We start from the raw sequence: 19,764 nt of genomic DNA on the forward strand, positions 1-19,764 counted from the left end.
TGCTGTGCTTCTCTATGAGATGGAAGCAGTGTGGGGTGAAAATCAGCAGCAGCCTAGAATATCCATCTGTGCATGCTGGGCAGATAGGAGGCTGTCAACATTCCTCAGCCACAATAGTTTTGCCATTTGTATTTCCAACAGAGAGTTCAACAGCATGTCTTTGAGCTGACAGGGCAAAGGTGCAAGAGAAAGCTGTCAGGGAGCCCACCTGCCACCTTCTTTTCTACAGAACATAATGAATTTTACTTTATTTTATGAGATCTGGAAAAAGCTCATCATGTGAAAAGCCCTGAATCAACACTAGTGAAGTCTGAAGGGGGGTCCAGATGGTTGGGAAGAAGAAATGTAAGAAAGACAGTAAAGTAGCATGAGGTTTGTTGTTTCTTACAAGACCTAAAAATTTGGGGATTTTTGTCACACAAATCGTGTTATTGTTGTCACACCGTGTGGTGCCTCATCCTCCTGCTGTGGTTAGTAACTGGGAGGAAGTGCTTTCAAGTGTTATCTCCATGGCAGGCAACAACTTATGTATAACTTATATGTATATATATATAACTTATATGTAGTTTATTTCCAGAGGCAGCACTAATCTTGGACATGAAGAGCAATTGTCTGCAATTCCTTTGGTGCTGTCGGCCTCACACAGAGACTCTGAATAGGGTCATTACCAGTAATAAACACGAGGTCTGTGCAGTGCTCTCTCATTAAGATGCAGGGACACTGCACAGTAAGTGTACTGTAACACTCTTTGCAGTAAAACCACGAAAACCCGTATCTAGAAACAATATGGGTAAAACTAAAGAGAAGTTGAAAAGAGATGAGCCACTGCAGGTTACATGTAGGTCTCAAGAACTTATTAAAGTATAAGCCCTTCCTCCTTTTCTCCCTATCTCTCTGTGACTTGAACCGTCACCTGTGCTCTTCTCATGGCAAGGTTCCCCACGGCCTGGCTGCTTATCTTGAAAACATCTCTGTTCCTGGATGGGAAAATGGGACAAGGTCATAATCACTGAAGTGTATTTTCTTGTAGAAGGCATCTCTTTTTGGATGAAGTTGCTGTAAGAGGTGACAGAAAAACTGGAGACAGGAAAATCAAAAGAGTGCTGGGATAGAGGGATGACATGGGCAGATTGACAGCTGTCTGCTGACCTAAGACAAGTTGGTGGGCTCAGTGGTTAGTTGATGCTGTGGTGTGCAGATATGAACTGCAGATATAACCAGTCCATAGGCTGATGCTATTTACAGCAGGTGTTAAAGAATGCAGCATAAAAACAACATAAATCTTTATAATTAATGGTTCCATGAAATGATGTGTGTTATCTGCAATCAACTGAGCAACCCCAGTTGCTTTCTTCATTCTGCATGTGGTTTGATTGTAAAGCTGTACCAGGTCTTAGACACAGAAACGAAACGATGAGGACTTTAGGAATCTTGTTTACATTTATTAAGACTTTATTTATTAGTTTGTCATCTGCATGAAAGGGTAAAGTCAGCTAATCTTCCCTTATAAAGGTGAGATCTCGAGGTTTTTACTCCCAAGACATTTGCTTCACAGCAGCCTTGAAATCTGTTCCTTCACCATCCTTCTGGAAACAGTCCACACTGGAACGCCCTTGGAGACATACCTGTAAAGAGCTGGCCAGTTTGATTTGCCTCCATCCCTCTGACCCTGTTGGATTACATGTGTGTTTCCTGAGAGGGGGATTTTCCATTTTCCTTCTTGGTAGCAGTAGGTGTCCTGGGGGAGCTCTTGGCCTCGAGGTATTCCACTGCTCCATAGGTCACCATGGACAGCGCAAGCACGGACAGTAAAATGTACATTTTGACGTAGGCTTGCAACATGTTGCTGTAAGCGAAGGCAATGACAAATCCAACTGATTCCCAGAGACGGTAATTTGCAAAGGCAGCCTCCTTGTTTTTCTCAAATAAAATGCCATAGATTGCTGGAAGGAAGGAAGAAAGGAAGGAAAGACATGTCTTGTGAAGATTAAATCTGCAACCACGTATTTTCTGCAAAGGGAATAAATAGAGCACAATGGGAAAGACAGACCCTCCCTCATAAATGTCAGAGAAAGGAAAATACAAGCCTTGCCTTAAAATATTGTTGTGCTTCTGTGAATTGTAACAAGTGAAATAACAAAACAAACATGACAAAATAGAGAACACCAGAGAAAAAGGGAACAAAAATGCGAGGAAGGAAGAAAGGATGTGATCTATTGAAATAAGATGGCAGGACTTCTTTTTTCAAACTATTAGTTACAAAAATGGAGGGTTTTGCCCTGATGAGCAAGTAAGGAGAAAAAGGAGTCCTTGACATCATAGAGTCTCCATGTATAAATATGTTGAAGCTCATACCAAATCCTTACTGGCTTTCATATCATGGGCTCAGATTTAGTATGCAGATATGTCTCTCTGAATCAACCAGGTTTTCAAATTTTCAGCTCCTGGATAGGTTAGCAAATAGAATATCCTTGATGCATACAGAATTTCCAGGCAACAACTGGAAAACTTACTTGACACAGAGACTCAGTTCAACTGATCATCCTAATGCAGTTGTGTTCACTGGGAAGCTCCCAAGGAGTTAAGTTGGTTTCACACCCACAACTGGGATCCAGGGAGGGATTCCAGCCTCCAGGTCTGGCTAGTGAAGCATACAGGGAAAAGGGAGAGAGCTTGCTTTCCTCTGGGTGCTGAGCTAGCACCAGCAGTGATAAAGAACAGGGTATTTACTCTGATTCAGACGTGGTATGCACAGAGGAAAGAAGAATATAAAGAACTTTGACTGTTTTCATCCACTTGTAGAACAACACATCTGTTTGAAATATGTACATTCAGCCAAAAGACAAAGAGGAATGCAAAGTTCTCTAAAAATCTGAGTAGACTCAACTACCCCTTCATTTTATTTAAGTAGGGGGAGACTTCTTCTGTATGAAAAAACTTATGTGTCCTGATGACTCTAAGAGGACATTTCCTGAACTGTTTCAATTCAGACATGATGGAAATCTGGATAGATGCACAAGATATACTTAGTTCATTAAACTGATTGAGTGGAGTGTAGATATAATAGACCTTCATAGTTTTGCCTAATAAATGAACAAGTGCAAGTTGTTAATACTAATTACCTGATATGCCCAGTGTAATCTCTTGGAAAGATATTAGTGAGGTAAGTCTAATACAGGAAGTTTTCTGAGGCCATGGGAGTTCTATGTCTAAAGATTCTGGTTTTCAGCTGGTAGGTTTGCCATCTTGAAGCAAATTGCCTGGATGAGCTTCAGCAGGACCTGCTGGACTGAGTGAGTGGAGAGGCTGCTAGCTCTGAAATTTTGCAGTTCAATTCCATGGAAATTATCCTGGTTGTTTGCCACTGCCTGTTTTTCTACTCATTCCCCTGGTACTAGTAGGCATGAGTATATAATAGGACTGCTGGAAATTATTGGAGTCCAGGTTTATAAACTCTTTAGAATCATTTATATCCTTTCTAAAGACACAAATCAGCCTGGAAAGACCTTGGTTTTGCTGTAGTCCACCTGATAGTTCTGTGCTACACAATTATTATGCCCCAGTTGTTTTGCCCCAGGTGCAATTTTTGTCAGTGCATAATATCAGCATCTGTGCTCAAGTTAGATAAGAAAGAACACTACACCCTCTGAAATGAAGTAGCTTTCACTGGAAATAAGTGAGAGCGTCCACACATGAACACAAACATGTCAGGAAAACTTTATAAGATGAAGTGGCTCATCTACTGTGAGCCTACATATCCTCTAGGGGGTACTCGAGTAATAAATATCCACAGGAGCACAAAACAAACCAAAGAATGCCTTAAGTATGTGGCACTGTGCCATTTATGTATTCACTGGTTAATCTACTGAGGCCCAAGCAGCACTCATGGGAGCTTAGCAAAGGAAGGAACACAGATTTTGTAAACCAATGTTATTTTTGAGGTCTTATCTCACCTCATAGTCTCTGATGCCAGGAATTTCTCATGTGATGTATATCTGTATGAAGCTTTTGAAGGGGAGAAGACAATTAGTCCTATGTGGGTATGTCAAACTGAAGATCCTATTCTGGGATGCAGCACTGTGGGGTAATGTCACTGCACCTCTCTATTAATGTTTCATGTCATCACTTGATGTTTCACTGTGACAATGTGACAAAGAGAACTTTGTATAATCTTACAAATCGGAGCTGTGAAACAGCTGAGTAAGGTACAGACCAAAAAAAGACACTATGCAAGGAAGAAGAACATTTGGGTGTCTTTCCAAATATGAAGTTTTCACAAGTATCTCGCAGGAATCTGGGAATGCAGATGACCTGACAGAGGGCTGTAAACAGAGGATGATCCTGTCACATAGCTGCAGAGTTCATTCACCATCAAGTAAGCATAAAGTACTGTCCACTGTCTTTGCCTCCTCTGGCGGTTTAGAAATTAGCCACTTTCCAGCCACCTTCTCCAATACTTAATTCCTCTGTGCTTACCCCTTTTTCCCCTAATGTGGGTCTCAGGTGCATTTTTGTCATGCAGGGACCTTACTGAGGAAACATGCTCCTCAGGGACACCTCAAATGTATGTAAATCCTAGAAGAGAGGGTACAAATCCCAGCTCTTTTCAGTGGTGTCCAAGAAAAGTGGGCAAGAGGCGATGGGCATAAACTGAAATAAATGAAGTTTCCTCTGAACATCTGGAATTCTTTTTTTACTATGAGGGTGACTGAGCACTGTCACAGGTTGTCCAGAGATGGTGTGGAGTCTCCCTCTCTGGAAAATATCCAGGCTCCCTGGACATGGTCCTGAGTAAGTGGCTGGGTGGCCTTGCTAGAGCAAGGGGTTTGAAGTCCAGAAGTCCTTTCCAGCCCTAACCCCACTGTGATTCTGAAAGAAGCACAGTGTCCGAGGACAAGGTTTTCTGGATAAGATAGAAGCAGGACAAAGGACAGGTCCTTTATCCCAGTGGAAGAATAAGCTACAGTTCTCAAGAGTGTTAGGAAGCATGCAGAGCAGTCAGAAAGACTGTGGCTGAAGAAGCAGGAAGTGAATGAACAGCTTTACTTCAGAGAGAGCAAATCCTCTCTGATGTTCTCCTTCCATGACCCTGAGTAGTATCAAGAACACTGATTTTAAATTTTTACCTGAGGCACAAGCCTCTGGGTAAGGATGTGAGATGATGAGAGGGTGTTCCCTGATGTATGCACTAGCTCTGCTCTAGGGGATATGAGCTGGAGCTGCTGGAGGGGCAGAGAAGGATGTTGGCTGGTTACTCCCTTGTGTGTAGAGGCAGAGACTCTACATGTGCTTGAAAGGAGATTACTCAAGCAGGCAATGGACCACAATGCTTTCCATCTGGCTCTCCAGGAGCAACAGGACACTTTATCTAGTGAGTGAAGTCTTCTAAACTCCTGAGACAACCAAAGGGATCAGAGAAAGGAAGTCCAAGACGCATAACCTGATGTGTGCCCAGAGGATCACCTTCCCCTGAAGTGATTTTGTAATGATGTGATGTAATTCCAGCTTAAATTTTTGGCAATGAATTCCATACTTTGCTTATGCATTGTGTGAGAAATACTATTCATTTTGATTCCTATAAAGACTTCTGCCTGGTAACTATCTGGTGCCACTAGTCCTGTTATTATGAGATATAGTGAATTTCAAGTCATCTTCTCCATACAATTAATTATCTTACTGACTGCTTTCCATACTTACCTCTTGTCCAGGCTAAAGAGCTCTAGCTTTTCAGTCTTCCTTCAAGCAGAAGTGCCCCATGACCTTGCTCCTTTTTATTACCTACTTATGCCTTATCACACTGGATTATGAGTTTTGAAATAGAGTAAATCAGAGCTGTATGAAGTCACTTGGCTGTATAATATTTCTGTGGTTTTCTCCTACACATTTTTTCCAATAACTCCTAACAGACAATTTTTGTCTTCTTTTGTTGCTGAGCTCTGAGTTAATTTTTATCCAGAGTTCTCTCCTTTATGCTAAAGACAGACTAAATGTAAAATTCTTCTTAGTTTCTAAATTACTTTGAAATACTCCTCCAGAATATTTATCCTGAATACCCTAATACCTGAATAATCTTCTGCAGTACTCTTCTCTCTTCATCTTGGAAATATTGGTTCAGTGAATATTTTGCATTCTTACTCCCAACTTGTTCTACTTCTTCTGCTTTCCAATGAGTTAACATATTTCTTTTAGATGCTGTCTTAGAACCATTATCATTGTTATGCAGCATTGTTCCATAGATGCAAACATGCAGACTTTTATATCTCGGCAGAATACATTTCACTGTCACCAAGACCTACCATTAGTTTGTGTTTGCCAAACAGCATCAGATACGCCCCAAAGAGCAGGGATGACAAAAAACACAGCAAGCTGCTTGGGATGAGGTTTCCACAACAGTAGTGTTATTATACAGCCTGTGTTCAAAACTGCCGCTGTTGATTTAGAAAGAAATAAAGAAGAGAAATAAAGATGCAATTATAATTAGGACAGATTGTGGTAGATAACACTTATTTATTCTTCCCCCCAACAAAAGCACAAGGCAATCTTAAAGTCTTTCTGGTTCATTGAGCTTTGCACTGACTGAGTTGATATCACATGAAATACAAACAATGCAGGCCTTTGACAGTGTCTAATTCATGATTCTGAGCAGTGTCCAGAGCTGAGAGATCCTCAGTGCTGATACGGTTGTTAGCACAAAGGACACGAACCACTGAGAAGGAGCTTCTGAAAGGCTTGCAGTCACCGTGTGAGGCATGTGGGAAGGGGGAGCAAACACCCTTCTGTTCTCCTTGCCTTAAATGAGGTTTCCATTTAGGGCTGGAGGGGACAATTAAGGATTTCTAGAGGATCTGGTGGCTTTGGGGTCTCTGTTTTAAAAGGTGGTTTTTAAATAAGTCGCAGATTCTTCCCCCCACAGGTGCATATTCACAGGCTGAGTACAAAGACCACTAAACAGAATTGAGAAGTTCAGAGGTCTTCCATTTCTAACACTGCAGTTTGGGGAGAAATTTATTTGTTTATTGCTACTATTAGGTTGTTTTGGTTTTTGTTTCTGTTTTTTTTTTAAATCTGAGTTTTATAGGCTGAGACACATACCTAGAACAGACAGAAGAATTTTCGAGCTAGTGACTGTAACAGCACTCTAAAGCTGAAAGCACTCTAAATTTCTTCCTCTTTGTCCAGGTTTAAAATTTACTGTGGAGAATGTCTATAATGTCTTGATGAATATTGATCTATTCAGTGATGTTTCTAATAGTATAAGTTATTGCATAGTGGAAATAAGGTATTAGTCCAGTTTAGTATGCATAATGCACACAGGGGCACAAAATAAATATTTCTTGATATTTATTTTATGCCTCCATTACTCTGTTGTTCATTGGAACAATGTTCTTTGGAGAGGGAGATGTCCTTAAATACGCAAATCTTTTCTCAAGGCAACATGTAAATTACTGTCCCGTACACAAGCCCTTAAGTTATTTTGGCCTGACACATGATTCACTTCTATTTTTCTCCCTATAGAACAAGTAGCAAAAAGGACAGCAGGCCAACCTTTAAAATGTTTCCTGAAATTTCACTCAAATTTCCAAGTTTGTCATTTCCTGAGACTCAGGTCAACAGTGATTTGCATTCACTCTGTAAGTGTGAGGAGGTCTCAGCCCGGTGGAGAAATCCTTCTTATGATAGTGCAAGTCTCAACATCTGCATTGCAAGATGATTTGGCACTGGCTGCATCAGAGCCATAAACATCAAAGCTATAGGGCACCTTCTGCATAGATAGAGCCCTCAAAAGCAGGCTGAACTTACATCACCAGCAAAGTGATGTAAGGCAAAGACAGCAATAGAGTGCTTAACTGTGAGCTGAGCTGCCTCTTCTTATGAATGAAGTTTGTGAAGTCTGCCTCTAGATTGACTTTGGTTGTAATTGATAGCTGACAGCAAGCTATCTCTCTGTACATGCAAAGGGGGGAGTAGTGGATCTGATTACATGTGGTGATCAGTAGTTCAAGAAATCTTTACATACCTAATGCAAATAGAAGTTTTCTACCCGTGAACTGGGAGATCTTTCCAAAGAGCAGGGAGCAGAGGGAATTTATACCTGCAAAGCAGATCATCATATAGCCAACGTACTGTATCCCCAGGGCACAGGTCATATATACCTGGAAGAGAAGGGAGAGTGGTGCCGCATTTTCTTTGATAAAAGTACACAGCTAAAGTTCAAACATTTTACCCTGAGTGTTTGGTAAATAACCAACATGGACGAGATAAAAAGAGCACGGTTAGAGAGTTTGCTGATAAGTCCCTGGTACATTGACATAGCTGGCCTTCAGCAGCAGCTTTCCTGCCCCTGTTCCCAACCAGACTGATGCCTTGCAAGCAGAGGGATAACAAGCAGAACAATTCTGAGCACTGCTTTCTACACAAAAACTCCTGAAAGCAGCATTAGGAATCTTCTGCCCTTCCCATCATAGCCCAAGAGATGAAAATTGGCAATTGACACTATGGTCATGACAGAGCTGCTCCCAAAAAATGAAGAGGACCTCTTCTATAAGAGCATATAACAAGTGGAGGTTGCCATGGAGTGTCCCTTTCAAACCATTCCAACACAGCAAAAAGTGCACCCTTCCATCTGATTTATATGCAAGGCTTGAAAGTCTTAAGCATGGAAGAAGTGGCTCAGAAGGTTGTCCTCTTTCTTTTGAGGCTTTCTCAACAAATGCCCGGAGAACATGCATGCTGTGTATCTAGGTTTGTTGGGAAACTGGAGGAGCAGAGGTGGTTTTAACAATTTCAATCTGTCAGGGTCTGGACCTGTTGCAGTAGTGACTATAAGGGCTTTCAGCCAGCCACATTGAGGACTTGCCCTCTTACCGTAAAAGTTGTCAAAATAAAATATGTGGAATGTGTGCTGACTTGCATTTATACAAGCTCTAGGGAAACCAGAAGAGGAAGGAAGATATGAAAGCTTTCCTGACTTCTGGCTTTTCTCCCAGTTTGTTATTTACAATGAGGTGAAGAGTTTGAACCTGTTGCTCTCTGCTGTGGGCTCCACTGGTGAGTTAAGCTCTCTACTGCATTCTTTTTGAGGCTGTTCCAAGGGACATATTTACTGCTGTTTGAAGATGTCACTCAGTTCATTCACGCAGAAGTGAGCAGTAATTTTTCAGTCCACAAATCATCATTAAGAACTTCGTCATTTGACAGGTAAATATGCAAAACTAAGATACAGAGGCACAAAAAAATCAGACAGAAATATATTTTCATTTACATCCATACCTTGGAGTAGTCACCAGTAAGAAATGCCTGTTCAAACCCACTGTACATTGTCAGAGGGATTAGAAGACACTGTCTTTTATCTTTAAGATGCCGGAAAGTCGCTAGGAATGTAGACCAAAAGGATGGTGCCTCTTGTTTTTCTTTCTCAGTCTCTACTTGGTCAGATTGGATCTGGTCCAGAAATATACTAACCAGCAACACAGCTAGCACACCACTAGCTGCAAAAAAAAAAAACAAAACAAAAAGTTAATGGAAAACTGAGGAATGCTGAAAGAATGATGGGAAGTCACTTGCTGCTGTTATTGTTCTGACTTGGTGCTTAGCTCTCTGTGGGATATTTTGGCAGCTGCCTCTGATTCCGCTTCAGTGTAGAGGCCATTTCTGTATAAACAAGGAGGCCTGATCTACATTCACATCTTCTGCATACAGCTGTGCACTCGCAAATCCCCTCAGCTTAGCTGTGGCTGGCCTGTTGTGACAGCCGCCGGGCCAGCTGCACGGCCACCGAGGGTGACAGCTCACCCTTCCAGGGCACGCCGGGGCTCGGGGATGGGAGCTGGCCACAAACAGCTCCCTCGGGAGCTATCAGGAGCCTTTAAATCAACAAGAGAGAGGAGTATTCGCTTCCAGTGCCAAGGTCTTCATGGCTAGCGGGGCTCTTCTTTCAAACACATGGAAAGAAAAATAAATGCTGTCTTGAAACCCAGTATATGTTGTGTCTTTTTTTCTTTTTTTGGCTCAGAACCATGCTTTGAGTATGGAATATGTGCTGTTTTGAAGATGATAGGGACAGCTCTAGCTAACTTGAAAAGATGGAAGTTATAGCTTTAAACCCATAATTTCCTAGGAGAAGCAGCATATAAAAGTATATAAAAATATATAGAGTAGTTAATCAGAAAATTATCATGCATGTATCAGTCTAGATTTGTTGGCTGTGCAGTGAATCAAAACAATTTTTTTCATGTTATCAAGAAGATAACCATGTCTCACAATATACATGAGACAACCATAGATTCACAACTGATTGCTTCATTTTAGATGCAGGGCACGATAATGTTTCCTCACTTATGCAGACTAGAATTCCACCCATGGAAAGAAGTACAGTTCAGAGTAAGATGAGAACCAGGCACCTCTTTCCATCCACTTGGCTTGTTTAATGTGCTCCTATGTTATTTGTATGGATATTGTCTCTACTGTGAACTTTTAATATCCAAATACATCAACAGATTAACAATAAATTGCCTCATTTTTTAATTGCTTATTATTTTTCATCCATGTCTCCTAGAATTTCTCCGGTGTCCTGGTTCCCCACTGTGGCTAAGCTGTAAATCCTTCATGATTCAAGTAATTATTGGTTCTGCTAGAGTGTTTATTAGTACTTATGGACTAATTGCTGGACTTAAATGGGTGAGAACAGGACATCAACATTTCCAGAAAAAATATATATAAAAAATACATTAAATGAATCAAGAGCAATTATAGAAGATAATGGCATGGCTTCATAGTGATTGGCACGAACATAAATAGAAACATTCACAGTCCTTGAGACAGCAAAACAGCAGAACAGTTATCCATTACTGTTTCCACACAAGCTGGGAAAAATAAGTATTCAGCCACCAAATAGAGAGGACACATTTAAAAAATGCCTGTGAATGAAATATTTACCCATTTACTTTCCCTTGAGGTACAAAAAGACATCTCTTGTATTAAGAGCTTAAAAGAAGAAGGAAACCCCACTGACACAGGGTCAGGAGGAAGCAGGGTTGCATTCACTCTGCATGCACAGAGCCTAAGGGAGTGCTGTACACGTTAGTCATCAAATTTAAATTTAAACTTTACAGACAAACATGCCTTTAGCAGAAAGTCATCAGCTCCAGTACATTCTGGGAGGAGAGTGGGGGGATATTTTTTACACTTTCCCACCAATCAGGAGTGCAGGATGGGGGCAGAGGGAGGCTTTTCTGCAATGCCCCTGTGCACTGAGACCTGGCTCTGCCTGATCACATACACTCTGTTGGAGTGTATGGCAAATTCTGTGCTCCTGTATCAGCACAGAGAGTACATCTATGCTCAGAGACTGCAAAGATGTTTTGACAGAGCTGAGGTGCACATTGCCTTACTGGATACTTTTCTTTATCCAGAGGATAACTTCTTTCCAGTGGGATACTTTTTGGAACTTTCCTCACTCAGTGAATCCTTGCACATATATTTTTTTTTTTCTTTTAATGGCATCATCTTCCCTGTATTTAATTCTTTTCTAGCCTTGTGCAAGGAAGGTCCATAGCAGCTGTAGTTACTAAATGGGAAATATGCCAATTTACCTGGCTGAATTTGGGTCACCACACTGGGCTTCAGCTTTATTCCAGGTGAAAAATATAAAGAATATCTTTCTCCTTTAGATAAAAATGATACAGCTCTGGCATAAAGCATTAGAACCATTTAGGCAGTAGTTGTTTATAGCTCTCACATATCTTATTTACCTTCGGCAAATTGGATTGAAGGAGAAAGTCAGAAACTTAATCTGCAAAGCCCTGCTAGATTCCACTAGTACCAGACTCTCCATCAGTGATAGTGATTAAAGATTGTGTGGATTACTCACCAGTATAGATCCCTACCAGTGTGTAGATTAAGGAGTTGGAGGGTCTTGCTGATGCAGTGGAGTTAGTGGTATCAGTCAGGCAGTTGAATGCTCCACAGCATTCCAGGTCTTCTTCTGTGATCTCCACTAGTTAAGAACCAAAACAAAGGCAGGTCAATGAAGAGATCAGGCCAGTCCACACTATGTGTAAGGATATAAGGAATCCAGTTCTTAGTGATTGGTCCTGGTTTCAAGCCTTTCCTGATTAGAGATATTTAACTTCAGAATCCCAGTTTAACACACAAAAATTTGGTTTAAGAGAAACAAAAGAGAGACTGAACACTGAATTAATGGTTACATGAGGGCAGGGATTAAAGTTGGAGGGTGAAATCTGAATGCAAACTCAATTTGAGTATATATTTTTACCTCTTAATAATAATACCTCATGAGATAGGTCCCTAAGTTTACACCAGCAATGGACTGATGGACTTCAGTTCTTACAGCCATCCCACATTTTCCTTCTCCAGATAATTTCTCTATAGTGTTATAGGAACAGAAACCACTTCAAGACACGTTTTCGGTAGTTTTATAAATTCAAATTATGATTACTCAGTATTGCAATGTAAGATATGTGAGTTCCATGTAGCCTGCTTTTCCTGACTTTATTATTTTACATACTGCTATTTTAACTTTCTGAGAACACTTGAAACCAACAGTTCAGCAGCATTTGAAGTAAGACTTTTTCTTTGTGCAGTCCTATTGTTGCTGTGTAGGGCATATGTCAAAGCCACAAACACGCACATACTCACACACACCGTCACCAGCACGCTGTGCAAACTCCCTCCAGTACCCTCTTGGTAAAGAATAAATGCCTACCCAAACTGCAATCCTGGATAATCCTGTCTACTGGAGGCGGATGACCCAAACCCCACAAAATATTTTTGGAGTTCTCACTGCAGAATTTGTCTCTGGTCCAAGCACAATAAAGGGCAGCACAGCTGTACCTTGGCTGATTCCTTAAAGGAGAGTTGTTCTGTAATTTTTCAATTAAGGTTATTGCATAACTACTTTTAGTGTGGTTTTCCTCATTGCTTCCAATCAAAGCTGCTGTGATGTGAATCAGCTGTCTCACCAGTTTCATAAACAACTTGAGGTTCAACATAAGATAAAATGCAGTAATGTAAAGAAAATCATTATCTTATTATAGTCACTACAAACCTTCAGCAAAAAATGGACAAACAGACCTCCAGCAAAATTACTATTTGCAAAAGGTGAGTCACATGAGTGAAGTGTGGAAGTGTGTAAAACAAGTTTTTTATTGGTTCTTACATCATCTGAAGATGAAGCTGCACATGCAATTAGTCATATGCAGGCTGCAAGGCAGGGTTTGCACTGTTTCTCTTGAATTAAAACTTGTGATGAGTGAGGAAGGATGACTCTCATCATTTACACTGATTACTGTCTTCAGGTAAGGTATTACCATATGGTGTAACTTTGCCTTGCTTCTGTCTGGATGCAGTGATGCAGGCAACACGTCAAGAGTAGATATGTCTGAATTTTATGTATTTTGATTTTGAGCAGATACATGCTATATCTTTCCTACTGCTCAGTGATATAATTCATTTTGAGTACATGAAAATACGAATGGATGCCTTGCCACAAGTCTCAGAGGAGAGGAAAATATTGCATGACTGGAGATTCTTACCCTCTCACCCCAGAAAAGAAGTTCCCTCTAGATTAAAGCCGTGTCTCACTGAGAAGGCACAGTAGTGGAACTCATGTTGTAACTGCTCATCACTGCAGTGAAGATGCCTCTGGCTTTGAGCACCATTCACAGGAACACACCATTTTCTGAAATCCTATGCAATAGGTTAAAAAAATGTCTAAAATTTGGAGGAACATCCTCAAAAGTAAAACTAGGAAGGGATTTACAAGACAAAAAAAATATAGTGTTTTATTCCTCTTGTTAAAATGGTGTGTGCTGTGAGGCAGAGTCAAATGGTTGCAGCTGGGACAGACCCCACAGCTGCACCACTGCCTCTGCCCTGCAAGTGACATCAGAGCTGACAGTCCCTCCTGAGATGCCATGTGGCTCTGGGATCAAGTCAGCAGAACTCCACTGCACTTGAAAGGGTCTGCCAGCATTCTGCTTTAATGGTGCTTCACCTATAGTTACTTAGGTTTAAAAGAAGCATGATTCTACATAGGTATCACACCTCGTGACAACTACTTTGCCATAAATCCAAAAATTAAAACCTTATGCCAACTTCCTGATACTTAGCTTTGACCTAGCAGCTATTTGAGAACTCTTCAGAGGAGATACTGCTTAACTGAGACAGGAAAGAGGTAGCTTCTTGCTACTTACAGCAGCAGTGTATATAGAAAACTCTCTCCATGTCTGGAGAACAACCCTGTTTTGATTTTGACAGGATGAGGAATGTACAGGAGACTGCAATGGTAAGACGCCACAGCATTTTGAATCTCTAAGGTGACACCCAAATATTAATCTGTCTTCACAACCACCCTTTTAAAACTGACACCAATTACATGCATGGGAAATGAGGGCACTGCTGCTGAGTGATTTCTTCAAGCTACATTGGCATCTGCTGTCTGAGTCTGAAACACAGCAGAGGAGCCCTGGCACACAGGCTCCTGCCAACATCTACTGCTATTTCTTCTTGACAGTTCTGGAGAGCACTCATTTTCAGCAAGCACCAGCAAGCAGTCTGACTCACCTTGAATGCTTAAGAGCAAACTAACCCAGTACAACAAGCTTTGCAAAAGGGTTGCTTTAGTATTTTGCCTTTTGTTTTAAACCACTTTTAGTAGAAGTCAGATGTGGAGGACTGCCAACGCCTGCAGCCTTGCAATGCCTGCAAACCATCTATGCTTTGCAATACAGGGGTAGAATTCAAACAGAGCTCAATAGAGTTCTATTTTTTAGCTTTTTGCCTCTTTGTGGCTGATTTTTGATGGAAAATCAACACTTTCATAGAGAAATTTATCTCATTTATTTCAGACATCTATCCTCAGATGGGCTAACTCTCAAGTGCCTGTTTCCACTGACTATGAAAGCTCAGCTGCAGAAATCTACCTCTTATCTATCTAGAACTAGTTAATGTTTATAGAAAGAAGTGCCAAAATTTTAAATACATTTTACCTTTGTTGGAAGATTGATCAAGTATCAAGGCTGAGATAAGATTTCCCCAGACGCCGGAAGTCTGAAACACCAGAAAGAAGACCCCAAAGTATTGGTTGATAATGTCTTTTGCATTTTTTCCTGCTTTCTCAGCGTACAAAGTGCCAGCAATAGTGAGGTAAGTGCATTTGGCAGACCACAGTGGTGCTCCTCCTAAGCCCAGGATCACAGAGGCAGGGATGAGTGTGTACCTGCCAAAGAACATTTTATTTAGCATAGTTCTTACCATTAGCATAAGAATCATTTGCCCAAAGATCCAGCGGCAAAAATAGACATCAAAGAAATAGATTTATCCTTTTTATGACACAATAAATCTGTTACATGGAATCAAGAAAAGGCCAGCCTTGTGAAGTTTAGTTAGTTTAGATAGTGTGCAAGCAAATGCAGCTCTGCATGGGGACTAGGCCTAGGCCAGGCTGGCTAGGTCTGTGCTCGTGTGCCTTAACTTGTTATAACTGAGGACTGAATTGCATGTGCAATTTGGAAGATGGATATTGACAACTTTCCTCCACAGAGTTGCAACCCTTGTCACTGGAGAGCAGAAGTTGTTCATCCACCTTCAGGAAGAGCCAGGCAGGAGTTAACCTTCTCCTGCGCTCCTCTTCTCCCAGAGATACTGGCTGGAAGATAGTCTTCCCTTCAACATTTTCACAAACAGCCCTAAAACTCTTTTTACTTTAAAAATAAACATCTGATTTTTTTCCCCCCACTCCCCAAAGAGAAATCTCTGCTACAAACATGAGTTAGAGAAGCAGCTCCAGGTGGGTGGATGGATGTATATGGATGTATTCATTCTGACTCTGCACATTTTCACCTCTCTGGTCCACCTAATACAGCATTTATTTATCTCGATTCGTGGCAAGTAGAAACTTTCGCATCCATCTTTCTACTCTGCAACAAAGACAGTAGGAATGGAGAAGAAAAAGAAGACAGAACTTTGCCCTTATTTTGTCGGAACACAACAGAGAGGGTTAAAGTATTTTAATCGTACCAGCTAGCATAGAAGTTCCCTAAGGAGTAGGCGACGTAGCCGCACATAGAGACCACAATGGTCCACTTGCAGCCCAGCTTCTTGATGACGATTGGGGGGAGGAACATGGACGATAAGGTGAGTGCAGCAAACAGAACACTTAGGGAAGCAACGCCCAGGCCTTCTTCTGCATTGAGGCTGCTCTGCAGGGACAAAAACAGTGATTGAGACAAATTTCATCACAGGTACATATTACTGTGGTGTACAGAGAGTGGTTTCGGGCAGAAACAGAGAGACACAGCATCTGGGGCTGGGTATTACTGTCTCATTTCCCCAAAACAGCCTGATTATGGACTTGGAATTTTCCTCAAAATGATAGACCATTTATGAAAACATGATAAAAAATCAGGTGAGGGTTGCTCCTATTCAAAGCTTTGGTAAATCCTTCTTTAGATTATTTGATGCTATTTGTTAGAGCTTCTCTTTGAAAGCAATTTGAATGAAAAGTAACCTCTCTTCTTGGCCTTCATTTGTTGTCTCAGGCAGGAATGTTCTCAGATCTGTATTACAAGGGCTGGTATAGCAATAGTGGGAGATTCTTTGCTTTAAACTACAGGTCTGAAAATTTCTAAGATTTTCAGCTGCCAAGGTCCAAATATCCTTTCTAGTAGTCTCACAGAGGCCCTTAGTAGTTGGAAGAAATTGATTCACCCACATTTTCACAAAGAAGGAATAACATTTTATTGATCTAACCAGGTTTATGCTCAAAATACTTCTCCTCTTGTGATGCCCTGAAAGTTGAAATGAGAAGATCAATTTGGGAGTCCTGGGCAAGCTTGAAAAATGGGTCCATGCAAACACAATGAGGTTCAACAAGTCCAAATTCAAGGTGCTACATCTGGGTCAGGGCAATCCCAGACATGAGTACAGTTCTTCTGAATGAGAAGAACTCATTGAGAGTAGCCCTACAGGGGAGGACTTGAGAATTCTGTGCATGAAAGCTGGACAAGAGCAACGGTGTGACAGGAGCTCGCAGCCCAGAAGGCCAGCTGCACCCTGGGCTGCATCAAAATAAGTGTGACCAGCAGGGCAAGGGAAGTGATTTTCCCCTTCTACTCTGCTCTGGTGAGATTCCATCTGAAGCACTGAATCCAGTTCTGGGAACTGTCACAAGAAGGACATAGACAAGTTGGAGAGGAGGGCTATGAAGATGATCAGGAGGGATGGACCACCTCTCCTAGACAGGCTGAGAGAGTTTGGATTGTTCAGCCAGGAGAAGAGAAGACCTCATTCCAGCCTTACAGTACTCAAAGGGGACCTTAAAAACTCAGGATGTGACTTTTCACAAGTCTAGTGATAGGCCAAGAAGGGGCAATAGTTTTAAACTAAAAGAGAGATTTAGGGTAGATATAAGAAAGATAATCTTTACTGTGAGGGTGGTGAGGCATTGGAACAGGTTGTCCAGACAATCTGTGGACACTCCATCCCTGGAAATATTCAAGCCCAGGCTGGATGGGGCTTTGAGCAACCTGGTCTAGTGGAAGGTGTCCTTGCCCGTGGCAGAGGGTTGGAATGAGATGACCTTTAAGGTCCTTTCCAACCAAACCATTCTGCAACTCTATGCTACTTAGCAATGTTTTCCTGATTATTTTGATTAATAGGTGGTGTGATTCAGCATGATTTTGGAAGGTGAACTGGATGCTGAGGGGGTGGCACTGGAGAGAGTTGTAGAGGAATGAAGCTGTTGGTGGCTTCATGGAACCACTTTCCAAGCCTGCAGTGGCTGTGCAGTCCGGCCATGCAGGATCATGGTGGTAGTCATGCAGCATGCTTGGAGACAACCAGGTACCAGGACAGTCTCTTTAAGAGCAGTGCCAAGGTGTTATAGAATTGGAATGGTTGTTTTGTAAACAGGAAAAGAGGTTTCCTGATCTCAAAGATCTTATTTTTGAAACATCACATGCCTGGTTTTGTCAGCTAGAACTTCCAAAAATTAGAAGCCAAAATTAGGCTTCCAAAAGCATATGATTTTTACTCTCTGGGTTTTTGGTTAGTTAGTTAGTTTGTTTATTTGTTTGTCTTTTAGCGGGATGTGAGTCTGGGTAGTGGAATATTGAAATGAATTATGAACTTTTTTAGCATTCCAGTACTTACAGGTTCACAGGTTCACAAAATATTCTGAGTGGAAAGGGACCCACAGGATCATCAAGTCCAACCCTTAAGTAAATAGCCTGTATGGGCATTGAACCCACAACCTTGGTGTTATTAGCACCATGCTCTAACCAAGTGTTTCAGATGGTGGGACTGACTTGCAGCTTCTGGGGTTTATCTTCCCCTGCCTCATTAGTCTCCCCAACTCATAGTGTCTCCATCCAGTTTTGGGACTGTTTTTTGTGGAACATCTCTGAGTTCAGAATCTGACAATGCCAGCAAAAAAAAGCTGTTCAAGGAGAGGAGATGTGCAGAAGGAGGCACCTCTTCCTGAAATGAGGTGAACCCCTCATTATTGAAAACAAGTTCATCATGTTATGTATCAAGTTCCACCTTTAAGGCATGCAGATTCCCCCTCCAGTTGGAAAATTCAATCCAGTTGATAGTTTATTTACTCATAAGAATTCATAGACAGCAAGAGTAACCTTCAGTCTTTTATTTTGGACAAAAACAAGTGAGCTCTAATGGTAACCTGAGTATTCAAGTCATTCTAGAAACCCATCTCTGCTACTGGGTTTTAGGATGTTAATGCCAGTAAAGCCACAACTGTCTTATTAAAAAATAATAATTTTTACTATTATATCATGATCCTTGAAATTACTGTTTTATTTTACACTTAAATTAATTAATGGTTTAGGCATAATTTTTAATTATTTTACATTATTGTACAATAATAATTACTATAAGATCATAACAATTTAGAAATATTGAAAACAAATTCTTTCCAGAAACTGATTTTGTTTTCCATTTGGCAATATCTTCTTCTGAGAAAAGTCATCTCAGGTTAATTTTGTTTTCTGTTTCCACTGAAATAAGTTTTGTGAATCTAAAGTAGTAGAATGACACAAGTATGCAAGCTATTTGAGAAATACTAGAATAAAATATTTAGTAAATTCTGTGGATCTGGGTGAAGAATATTAACCTGCAACAATTCAATGTCCTAACCCACCTCACAAAAAATACTGTGCATGCCTTCTTCACAGAGACCATGGAAAGACTGATGTGCTTCACACTACCAGTTGGCCTGATGCCCTTCCAGACCAACTGTCCTGATAACCAAAGGGAGATGCCCCTCTTACCTGCAGACTCTGGAGTCCTGAGTAAGCAGTAAAGAGTAGTAAAAATCCAAAAGAAATGACCAAAACATTCTTAAGATTCCTTTCCATGTTGATTCATAGAAGACAAAAGGCCTGCCAGTGGGCAAAGCTGATCCAATTATTCCACGGGATGACTTGGGTTGGAGAAAAACAGCTTACGCCTTGTTGGAAAAGGTCACTTTTTTCTGTGTTTGTAGAGAAGACAGTTGCTAATTATTTGAAGACTGGACAGTGAACTTTACTTTTAAGTAGTACTGAAAACTTATGGAGTTGTTACTCATTCACCTGTAGTTACTCAGGCAATAGCCAGCAGTCCCAAGGGCATCTATCACATTTTATTAGAGAGGTATATAAGTCTCTTGCAATGCTTGCACTTATTTGAGTATTGAAGTCATATAATATATGGCTCTCCACTATGATCAGTACAGAAGAAAAAAAT

At 41.0% G+C, this 19,764-nt stretch overlaps 1 protein-coding gene across 1 annotated transcript; it reads right to left on the bottom strand.

Annotated features, from left to right (window-relative positions):
• Positions 1-1,457: 1,457 nt before the first annotated feature.
• Positions 1,458-19,528, bottom strand: UNC93A (unc-93 homolog A). Its single transcript, XM_033513132.1, has 8 exons — positions 19,308-19,528; positions 16,039-16,220; positions 15,009-15,238; positions 11,870-11,995; positions 9,271-9,488; positions 8,018-8,153; positions 6,297-6,428; positions 1,458-1,943 (listed from the first exon to the last, which is right to left on the bottom strand). Exons 1-8 carry the CDS (start codon positions 19,392-19,394, stop codon positions 1,678-1,680), a joined length of 1,377 nt encoding a protein of 458 aa, XP_033369023.1. The 5' UTR covers positions 19,395-19,528; the 3' UTR covers positions 1,458-1,677.
• Positions 19,529-19,764: the final 236 nt, after the last annotated feature.

Source organism: Parus major, chromosome 3 (assembly GCF_001522545.3).
Source record: "Parus major isolate Abel chromosome 3, Parus_major1.1, whole genome shotgun sequence".
Lineage (NCBI taxonomy): Eukaryota > Metazoa > Chordata > Aves > Passeriformes > Paridae > Parus > Parus major.

What these genes read in the sequence shown, in the direction of transcription:
- UNC93A (XM_033513132.1), bottom strand. Translation starts at nt 19,394, where the DNA reads ATGGAAAGGAATCTTAAGAATGTTTTGGTCATTTCTTTTGGATTTTTA. An exon ending in TGATCAATCTTCCAACAAAG is followed by an intron (nt 11,996 to 15,008) that starts GTAAAATGTATT and finishes GTTCTTAACTAG; the next exon opens with TGGAGATCACAGAAGAAGAC. An exon ending in AAAACTTCTATTTGCATTAG is followed by an intron (nt 6,429 to 8,017) that starts GTATGTAAAGAT and finishes CTAAATCAACAG; the next exon opens with CGGCAGTTTTGAACACAGGC.